The sequence below is a fragment of the Prenolepis imparis genome, unplaced genomic scaffold, assembly GCF_030444845.1.
Source record: "Prenolepis imparis isolate NDT839.2.m4 unplaced genomic scaffold, iyPreImpa1.0 SCAF_6, whole genome shotgun sequence".
NCBI lineage: Eukaryota > Metazoa > Arthropoda > Insecta > Hymenoptera > Formicidae > Prenolepis > Prenolepis imparis.
The window spans coordinates 300,443-311,011 of NW_028141164.1; the positions used below are offsets into that span (position 1 = coordinate 300,443).

Sequence of the window (10,569 nt, forward strand, 5' to 3'; positions counted from 1 at the left end):
CTCGTCGACCATTACCCATTACTTTCAGAGATGCGAAAAGAGCATCTAAGAGGTAAATCCCATTTGCGCGAGTGTTCGTAAAGTTCGTTATCGGGCTTACAGAACTTCACTGTCGCCGAGGAAAGGGTGAAAACGTGGGAGGAAATGACGGAGAGGGAGAGGTACGAAATGCTTTGTCGCGGCGAGGTATCTATTCCACTAGAAGTGGAGAAGAGTCTCAAGTGCCGTTACGTCGACCGTGGAATTCCATTTCTGAAAATCGCGCCGTTCAAGGAGGAGGAAGCGTATCTAGATCCGAGGATAGTTGTTTATCACAACGTAATCTACGACGAGGAAATCGAGACGATCAAACGAATGGCTCAACCTAGGGTAAATAACTTGGTTACAGAGTAAATTGGAAAATTATTACCGCGAGATATCATGTATCATTACTAGTGCGATAAAAAGATTGTAAGAACTTCTTTCGAATAATTACATCTGTTACAGTTTAAGCGCGCCACGGTGCAAAATTACAAGACTGGTGCCTTAGAGATAGCGAATTACAGAATCAGCAAGAGCGCGTGGCTTCAAGAACACGAGCACAAGCATGTAGCGGCGGTAAGCAAACGCGTGGAACACATGACGAGTATGTCCGTCGACACCGCCGAGGAGCTTCAAGTTGTCAATTACGGCATCGGCGGTCACTACGAGCCGCATTTCGATTTTGCCAGAGTAAGTTGATCACGTCGACCTGAGTACCCTGTCTATTTTCCAAGCGCAGGAATAAGTTAACAATTCGATTTTCAACATTCACTTTGTGTATATGCAGAAAGAAGAGACGAATGCATTCAAGAGCCTTGGGACGGGCAATAGAATCGCGACAGTTCTGTATTACGTAAGTCGTCCAATTCTGTGCGATTTATTACGATACTGTCGAGTACGAAACGACGCCTAACTTCTCTTCTTGTTATTTTAACAGATGAGCGATGTCGAGCAAGGAGGAGGTACCGTATTCACCGCCATCAATATATCGCTTTGGCCGAGGAAGGGTAGCGCGGCGTTTTGGTACAATCTTAAGCCTAACGGCGAGGGAGATTTCAAAACCAGACACGCGGCCTGTCCAGTACTTACGGGATCTAAGTGGGGTACGTCGTTGAAACGTCGCGTCGTCTCTACCGTGTACTCTTCTCGAATCGTTATTAATTATTTTGTTTTATTTATATATTATATATTATTATGTGTGAATCAGACGTATATTACTTTTTAAATCAGATACTTTTTTTTTGTCACTTTTAAATTATATTATTACTCTGATATCAATATCTTTTTTTTTATAAATATTTAATAGTTTATGAATAGATATATTAAAGAGAGTATATAATTAAAAGTGTTAATATATATACATATATATTTTCCAACTTATATTTTTTACTTACAGTGGCAAACAAATGGCTGCATGAAAGAGGTCAGGAATTTCATAGACCTTGCACGCTGGAGAATCAAGCGACGGACGAAGTGGATGTCAGGCACTGAAGAGGAAGCACGTCCTTTGACTGCAACAGAAGATAGATACATAAAAGAAGCGCGCGTACTAAAAAATGCTTCAGAATTTCTGCTCCGAATAAAGAGACATTTTACTCTCGAAACGGTTACACTTCGTTTTTAAGAAAGCACGCGATACGAACTGTCATTTAAAAACGAATAATACGTGCAAAAAGTATCAGCACAACTCTACATAAAGTCTCTACTAAATGAAGTCGCTGCTCACATTTTTACGAGAACAATTTATGTAATTTAACATCTTATACGTCGCAAATTATGATCTTTCTTGCTGATTTATTGTGGAAAACGATTCCTCGCATTACGACAGCGATTGATGTTTCCTTAATCTTTGATTAATGTTTCTCTAACTGAAAGAAAAAAATCGATGAAAAGCAACGGAGACTATCCACACAGAATTAATTGCAACCGTTTTGTTTCTTGTGCGTTTTTTCCTGTTTGAAACAGTCCGACAGTTGAGCAGAGATTGCTGATGCGCAAAGCGCGAACAAAGTTACTCTTTGCTGCACGGATGCGTTTTGTTTTTTTAGTTTGACTCGGCACCGTCTGTTTACGTCATCTTCAAGTTCGCTTTTACGGCAAATGTATTACATTGTATTTGGAGTTTCTGCTTTGGAGCGCCGCGGCGAGTAGAGAATACTAGAGAATGAAAGAGCAGACTTCAGCAACTTTTGCTTAAACAACCTGCAAACGAGAGAGAGAGAGAGAGAGAGAGAGAGAGAGAGAGAGAGAGAGAAAGCGCACGCACAGTTGTTACATTCGCCATTTTAAACGGGCTTTTCACGGTGAGATTGTCGGGATTCGCTCCGTTGTTTGCTACGCGTAACATTAATTGTTTCTATAAGAATAGCCGATATTCTACACCAAAAGATATTACACGTCGTAGCCAAAGCAATAATAAATTGCGCATGTTCTGGCCAGTCTCCTCTTATTATAGAGATATAGCGTAATGTATAAGAGCGAAGAGCGCAATGTAACGTAACCATTAGCTCGTAGATTAATTGTAATTTGAACATGATGACGTTAATGCGACCCTTGCACTCGCGTCTCAATAATACTGATATTATCGTGCAATAATGAAGTACTTCCGCCGGGAGGATACTTCGACCGAGAATCTCCTTTCGTGACGGATCGTCGGCTGTAAATAACGATGGCGTGTAATCCCGTATCATCTGATCTTTCTGATCGGACCTGATCGAACCAGGTTGTATACGAATTCTTTGTATAAAAAAGGGAAGACGATGCCCACGACGATGACGCCGCGTTTCCTAATGACGGTGATCGGTGATGTAGTAGTTATGTAGAAGCATGTGACGCGCTGTATTTATAAGGGACTGCTCTTTAGTGCAACGCCGTTTAAATTATGGCTCTGACAATGAGAAAGAGAAAGGGTTTTATCGCCTGAGATACATCATGGCAGAGATAAAAATATATACTATCGAGAATTTTCCTGAACCATATAATATGTATGTGCAAAAAAATGGAAAAACAAGTTTAATTGAAAAGTAATCTGGAAAAATCGTATAAATGCCAAAAGTTTTAGTTTATTCTTTTTTTTAGAAATATATATAGAGTAAAAAATATAATACACATTTATAATATTAATATACATAAATAATATAATAAATTTTATTTAATTCTTACAAAACTAATATTTATACCACGTTGCGTTGAAGCACAATATAAAGCACTTTTATATATATATGTTTTCATAAAAAATTTCCAACTTTTATTTTCAAATAGTGTTACAAACTTGACGTTGCGAGATAATTTGTATGTTGAAAATTTGATAATCATTATTCTGTCTGATATAGATGATCATGTAGATAGTTTGAATATCCCAAGAGAGAATCGACTGTTAATATTTAGCACTATAGCACACTGCACAGCAAATATAAAAATACTTTATTTCTGAATTTGAAGGTCAATGACAAATGTGCGTCAATGGATTTAGCACAATATATTATCATGTATTATTTTGAAATTGTTCCGTATCGCACAATAATCTCATTGTTTATTGAAAAATTTCATTATGATAATTTTATGTTACTTTTATAAGTAATTCTAAGTTTTCAAATTATAAAATATTTCAAAAAAATATGTTTTATGTTGAAAAAGTGTACATTCTTTTTCTCTCAATTTTTTAAAAATTGTTTTTATAAAATTATATCTTTATTAATAGTAAACAAATTGATTTTCTGTATTCACTTTTGTATTCAATATTTACTGCAATCTGATATATTGATTGTATACCATCAACCTGTTTATTTGATAAATATTACATATCCTGTACACATATGATGCTGTTATCCTAATGTCTGCACATATTGAAATATTTATATTTTTTTTTGTCATCTCTGTTTTGTAAATTTTCATAAAGTGACTATCTTTATAAAATACATTATCTAATTTTGTAAAAATTATGCTTAAAAAATCTGATCCGTTTTTATCTTGAAATAGATATTACTCTAAATACGTAATAAAATTTAGATGAGGAATGAAATTACAGGACAACTTTAAACTTTTTAATTATACGTATAAGAAATTAAGTATCAAAATAATATTTGAAAAAGTCATTAGTGTGAGCTGTATGGTATATTACCTAGGAAAATTTTTGTGAAATATATTTTCTACTAATTTTTTGTACCCCACTTTGCAAAATATTATGTCACGCCTAAATATATCACTTATAGTAGAATGATTATTAAGCATGAGCGAAGAGAATAAAACTAATAGCGTTGAAAAATGTAAAACAATCGCCTTATTAAGTGCGAGCGACTGATATCTATCTAATTGTGATTACCATTGTTTTGTTAAAACGAAGAAAGTAAATAAAATGGATATCAAAAACTTACGTACAAAAACTTCTCCAGAGTCCAAGGATTCGTCAAATTCGATCAATTAGATTTGTTTATACTATTCACGAATCGTGATTTCTTTTTTTGAAATTTGTTGTTATTAAACTGCTTCAATTGTCGAATAATAAGTTCAGTTAAAATATTAAGAGACTAGATTTTTAAATTTAAATTTGGAAATTTTGGAAAAGTTTAATTGTAAATAAAGTACATGTAATTTTTGTTTTTATTTTTATCATCTTTTACTGCATATTTATCTTCATTCTTATTTATGATAATCAATAATATAATCAAAAATTGTAATTAACATTAATAGAAACTGTCAGCAGTGTTACATATTTCAGGTCGCGCTGCGCGCAACACGAGAGACAACTGGCAAGGGGTCGTGGTGGGGGCGGGGTGGGGGGAAGCGCGCGCCGGTGCGCCGCGCATGTGTGAGCGCGCGCATCCCCCCACCCAGCACCCAGCCCCCACCACGACCCCCACTCCGCGCACCGAATTCCGACGCCACGCGCCACGCGCCACGCAGCGCCACTTGAAGGTCAGAACTGTCGGCTGTCGGTAATATCACCATTCTTATGTGCCGAGTGCCGGGTGCCGGGTCCAATCATCATCGTCACAGGATTGTTGAGTGTTGTTGATCAGCCGTCTTATTATTTCAAAAACGTACACGAATGCAATTGTCAAGCTGTCATATACTCGGAATACACGTGACCAAATTGCTATATAAATGTAAGATTAATTATTTTTATAAAACTTAACAGTATTGTTACGCAAAATATAATTTAAAGTATTCAGAGGTTAGGATTTCTCATTATCGGTTCTATTGGATGCGTGTATTTTTCGTAGAAAATAAGATCGATCAAAATTCACGATGTCTGCCACGATGACTGTTAATCGCTTTGCTCTCCACGTGTGCAAGCGCAATAAAGGGATCGGTAGCCAGCAGAGGTATGCGATCAGGCACAATTCCAACCAAGTTGACGGCAAGATACTAGAACGTTTGAACGATAGAAGTATACTGCGTGTCAGCGGCAATGAGTCCTCCACCTTCCTGCAGGGATTAATCACGAACGATATGAAGCATCTCGCGGAAGGGACATCTAATATTTATACTTTGTTTTTGAACATTAAAGGCAGAGTAATGTATGACGCTATAGTGTACAAGAGTCAAGACAGTAACATGTTTTACGTAGAATGTGATTCACAAATTGTTGAATCTTTACAGAGACACTTAGAGATGTATCGTGTAAGACGAAAGGTAGATATAACGCACGTAGGGGATAAAATCAATGTCTGGTCAATGTTTGATTCGACTAAACGCTTTAATAATGGAATCGCAGTGAACGAAAATGGAAAGCGCAAACTGGAAGGAATGATATTTCCATGTAGCACGCTGAATAATAAAGCCAGTAAATTCATCGATAATATTATGATATACGAAGATCCAAGATTGTCCGATTTAGGTCTCAGAATTCTAGCTGAATCGCAGATTGACAAGCACGAGATAATTAAACATTTAGACTCCGATGTATCCTCATCCTTTAAGAATATCGAAAATTACAAAACGTTTCGATATAAACTGGGAATAGGGGAAGGTGTACATGATTTACCACCTGAAAAAGCATTGCCCCTGGAGATCAACTGCGATTACTTGCACGGCGTCAGTTTTCACAAAGGTTGTTACGTCGGTCAGGAATTAACTGCGCGAACATATCATACAGGTGTGGTCAGAAAGCGCTTGATGCCTTTAGTATTTGATAATATCCCGGACAAACCGCTCGCATACGACGAAAAAATTCTCGACGAATCTGACAATGTGGTAGGAAAGTTTCGGGGATATATCGACAAGTATGGATTAGGTTTAATGCGGATTAATGAATCTCTCGGTGCTCGGCAGCTTAACGTATCGGGTATAAATATAAGAGTGATCAAACCCGCGTGGTGGCCTCGAGAATTTCAGAAGACAGAAACAGTTTCTGTCAAAGATACAAAATAACAGTTTAGCATTCGACTAACATTGTGTAATATTGTATATCGACAAATTGATAATTGTATAGAAAATCGTGATATACATATGTGATATTATGTAAAAATTATATGCACATGAAATAAATTTATTATTGTAACATGAAACCGATAATATATTCAATAGATTGTATTCCTTGTTGCTTTATAGGATGGAAGGTCTCACTAGTACGAATCCAGCGGACGAATCTGATATCTATCAACAGATGCAACAGAATACTTCTACGAACCAGCAAACGGCGGCAAATGCATGTGGCATTTTTACATGTTCATTATGTTATTTAAAGGAACGTTACGATTACAAAGGTGCGAAACCACCATTTGCTCGCCAATTGGTTTATCTGGAGGAGTGTTATATTATGAAAGATCCATTCAGTTTACCAAACAGGGGTGAAATTTTAGTCCTAGGTGCCGATTGCAGTATGTGCAAACGTATTGTATGTTTAGGATGTAGCATATTTTACACACAGCGTTTCTGTTTAAAGTGCGCATTCAATAATATGCAGAAATTACCACACCAATTACATGGCAAAATTAACAATTTAATGAAACATTATGCAGATTCTTCAAGGTAATGCAATGTACCATGTAAAGAAATATTTATTTATTATATGACACACAACTTATCATGATACAAAAAAAAAAGAATACATTTATATACGCATGTTGTTATAATTATTTGTGTCAATTGTAACGTCTCACAATTCCTATTCGAGAACTCTTGTATCAAAATGCTAATGTTTATCTTTTAAATGAATGCAAAATAAATCTTGTCTTAGAATATAAAATATCTTATAACTGAGTCTAAAAAAAACCTATAAAATACATTGTAACATTGTTTGTTTAAACTTTTACTGGTTTAATCAATTTGTATACTGTAAGCTTTTGTGCCATTTTCTTCTTCTTCTTATCAAATTTATTTGGTTTCTTTTTATTTTTAGATAATTCGGCTTTTTGACCTTGAAATAAAATTGAGCTTTGTTCTCCGGATTTTGCCTTCTTTTTCTGTAGTTTTTGATGCTTATTAATATTTGCTTCACTTTCAGCCTGTAAAAGAAAACGCGATATGTGCGACATTAATTCCCATTGTTCCAAATTTATTTAAAAATTTTCAACAGAAAGATAAAATAACTTACTTTACGTACTACAGGTTTTTCCAAATTATTTTTGAATTTTTTTCGTGGATTATCATCATTGTTATGTGAAGAAACTCGTTTTTCTCCCTTTTTGTTAGGTTCGACATTTCCACATGGTCTTACTTGTAGTGGTCGATTTATAATCTCAAGACCATTTAAGTTTAGAGCCACGGCTGCAGCATGTTCAGTCTTGAAAATGATATAACCAAATCCACTGGTTTCACCTGTTTTTTCACGCATTAAATTTACAGATCGTATCTCTCCACATCTACGAAAGTATTTCCAGATGATGTTACTATCCAAGCCTAGATTTTAACAAAACATTTTAACTATTAACATTTATAATCACTTATTAAAACTCTTAATTATTAATTTTTTTTACCACATCATTGTGGTAAAATCAGCAACAAATTGACAATAGTTTCTTATACTTACCAAGCTTCAAATTTCCTATAAAAACAGCTTTCTTAGGATCAACTTCTTTCAATGCATGAACTATTTGTACTTGTATGTAATTTGCTTCAAATATCCTTCCATTCATGCTAAGTGCCTTTTGGGCAGACACTTGGGACTTGTAATTAATATGCGCTGTAACTGTAGTTACTCTTGGATGCATATTCTTTGTTATATCAACTATTTTCTTAAACATTATTGAATCTCTGTGGGGAATAACACTTGTAAAACGTAAATTATTAATTGGCCCAAATTTGCCAAATACTTTTTTTATTTCTATTTCTTTCGCTTCTTTGTTAATATTATGAATAATAATAGTTCTTTTGTCAATCTCTTCTTGTTCTTCAGGAGACAATTTCTTTTTACTTTCCTGCACCTGTTTATGTCCTTTAAGAATATTTTTGCTATCGGATGCTTTAGCTGCTTTCTCTTTTGCAACTTTTACTATATTCTCTTCGTCATCTTCATCTTCGTCACTAATATCATCATCTTCATCATCCTCATCCTCATCTTCATCATCCTCATCTTCTTCATTAAAATCATCATCATCATCATCCTCGTCTGCGATACTATTTCCTAAAAGTGCTTTTAAACCTAGTCTTGAATCCTCATTCTCTTCTTCGTCCGATTCATCTTCATAATCATCATCTACATCACTGTCCCAAAGTAATTCATCCACCAGTTTTGATTTTGTAAACATTGGCTCACCCTTAAGTATAACTACTTCATCTTCAATACTGTATTTGCCATTGTCGTAATTTTCTTCTTCCTCCTCTTCTTCAAAGTCCTCGTCATCTTCATCCGATTCATCCTCGTCTTTCTTAGCTTTCATAAGTAATTGAGACAATTTAATTCTATCACTTTCATATTTATCATCCTTGTTGTCATCATTCTTTTTTGACTTTATAACTTTAAATGTTCTTACATCTTCTTCTTTATCAATATCATCGTCATCTCCAAAATCAAATTCAGAACTCTCATCTTCAGAATCATCATCTTCAGAAGACTCTTCTTGAGAGTCCTCCACTACCTCATAATAAAAGTCCTCATCTTCTTCATCCGAGGTATCTTCTAAACTTTTTCCAAGAATATTTGGGACCGTTGTATCGGACTCTTCTTCGGACACTTCTTTGGAGTCCTCAAATTCTTCAGTTAATCCCCGTTTAATTCGGCCAACACCCTCTTCTGCTATAATTTTTTCATCAATATCAAAATCAGAATCATCGTATTCTTCTATCTTTTTAATGTTAAATTTAATTTCCTTATTGGCTGGTTTATTTCGTCCTCCATTTGGAGAATTTTGCTTATTCTTTGCAGGATTTTGTTTCGATTGCTTTACAATATTCTTAGATAAATTTTGATTATTCTTTAAACCTGCATCTTTCTGGGAACTTTTCTGAGGTGATGTATTTTTGTTCTGTGCTTTTGAGTTATTAATCAAAGCTACCTTGCCTCCTGGTGTATTTTTAAATTTGGAGTTCTTATCCTTTTTTACCGAGCCATTTTTTATTGCGTGCAATTGTTGCTTTGCACTATTTAAATCTTTATTTTTTTTTTGCCTTGGTTTTGTTTTACCCATTTTCTCCAAGTTCCTAAAACAAATATAGCATTATAAGAAACATTATTAACAGCATTACGAGAAATCTGTTAAAATAAGAAATAGTACGAGATATGTGTCCGCGAGGATGATAGAGATTAAATCTCAAGTATATGTATATATTATAAAAAAAAGTACACAAATATGTATTTAGAGGTTATTCTATTTCTTATTTTTATATTTGTTTCAATATTCTCTGTTTTAGTCTCTCTACAAATATTAAGAAATTGCTGCAATCGATGGTATCATCGTGTATGTATGTTATCGTGTCTAAATTTCCAGAACTTTCGATGATTCATTTTTGATAACGTAAGGTTCGCCTAATTATATCAATTTAGGTACTAATTGTAAGTTTTTGAAACATGAGAGATAGCAATAAAAGACTGCGATGTAAGACTACCATTTTTTTTGTGAAGATACGAATTTAAGGTAGAAAAAAAAAACGAGTTAACTTAATCCAACTGAAAATTTCAAAATCCACGTGCAACGGTAATGGAATAAAATTCGTGTCAAAAAGCAATCGTATAATTAAACACATGAAATATTTCGTTACTTTCGAATTTGTCTAAATAGATATATTGCTTACTTTTACTTAGCCGTTAAGGAACTCCTTGCTAGCTATAAACGATAAAAACCGTTAAATTAGCTCAAGCTATCACCAGTACGAAGCAAACGAGTATCGAAACGAAGAAGAAATGTGCCGATGCCGAGGAACAGTTAAGATTTAAGATAGGAAGAAGACAGGAAGAGGAAGACGTGCGGCAGCCATCGATGACACCATCAAAGATGTGTTGAAAAAATTGTCGAGCGATTGAATAATTTTGATAAACGATTCGGATTGGTAGATGGATCTAATAATACACTGGACAATTTATAAAAACAAAGGCTTATCCAAGTAAACTTGCATAGGAAATTTTCAACAAGAAAACGCAAAAATAGACACTACTTTGTAGCTTGCATT

General features: G+C 34.7%; 3 protein-coding genes across 6 annotated transcripts in view; 2 read left to right on the top strand and 1 right to left on the bottom strand.

The window, feature by feature from the left end:
• Positions 1-1,532, top strand: part of LOC145937704 (prolyl 4-hydroxylase subunit alpha-2-like) — a 155,091-nt gene extending 153,559 nt beyond the window's left edge. For all 3 annotated transcript variants that reach the window (XM_083040981.1, XM_083040983.1, XM_083040980.1), the window contains exons 7-11: positions 103-369; positions 487-711; positions 809-874; positions 959-1,124; positions 1,418-1,532. In XM_083040981.1, the coding sequence (XP_082897107.1) occupies positions 103-369; positions 487-711; positions 809-874; positions 959-1,124; positions 1,418-1,512 (819 nt within the window). In that variant the 3' untranslated portion in view covers positions 1,513-1,532. The remainder of the gene's footprint in view (positions 1-102; positions 370-486; positions 712-808; positions 875-958; positions 1,125-1,417) is intronic.
• Positions 1,533-4,941: 3,409 nt separating this feature from the next.
• LOC145937135 (iron-sulfur cluster assembly factor IBA57, mitochondrial) lies at positions 4,942-6,535 on the top strand. The gene is made up of 2 exons (XM_083040013.1): positions 4,942-5,126; positions 5,244-6,535. Exon 2 carries the CDS (start codon positions 5,269-5,271, stop codon positions 6,391-6,393), a length of 1,125 nt encoding a protein of 374 aa, XP_082896139.1. The 5' UTR covers positions 4,942-5,126; positions 5,244-5,268; the 3' UTR covers positions 6,394-6,535.
• A 469-nt stretch (positions 6,536-7,004) lies between these two features.
• Positions 7,005-10,377, bottom strand: LOC145937134 (uncharacterized). 2 transcript variants are annotated; one of them, XM_083040010.1, is made up of 4 exons: positions 10,195-10,377; positions 7,994-9,603; positions 7,559-7,863; positions 7,005-7,469 (listed from the first exon to the last, which is right to left on the bottom strand). In XM_083040010.1, exons 2-4 carry the CDS (start codon positions 9,588-9,590, stop codon positions 7,266-7,268), a joined length of 2,106 nt encoding a protein of 701 aa, XP_082896136.1. In that variant the 5' UTR covers positions 9,591-9,603; positions 10,195-10,377; the 3' UTR covers positions 7,005-7,265. The 2 variants fall into 2 exon arrangements, with proteins under 2 accessions (XP_082896136.1, XP_082896137.1); XM_083040011.1 differs by lacking the exon at positions 10,195-10,377 and adding an exon at positions 9,678-9,969.
• Between the last annotated feature and the right edge of the window lie 192 nt (positions 10,378-10,569).

What these genes read in the sequence shown, in the direction of transcription:
- LOC145937135 (XM_083040013.1), top strand. Translation starts at nt 5,269, where the DNA reads ATGTCTGCCACGATGACTGTTAATCGCTTTGCTCTCCACGTGTGCAAG.
- LOC145937134 (XM_083040010.1), bottom strand. Translation starts at nt 9,590, where the DNA reads ATGGGTAAAACAAAACCAAGGCAAAAAAAAAATAAAGATTTAAATAGT. An exon ending in TATAGGAAATTTGAAGCTTG is followed by an intron (nt 7,864 to 7,993) that starts GTAAGTATAAGA and finishes GTTAAAATCTAG; the next exon opens with GCTTGGATAGTAACATCATC. An exon ending in AAAAACCTGTAGTACGTAAA is followed by an intron (nt 7,470 to 7,558) that starts GTAAGTTATTTT and finishes TTTCTTTTACAG; the next exon opens with GCTGAAAGTGAAGCAAATAT.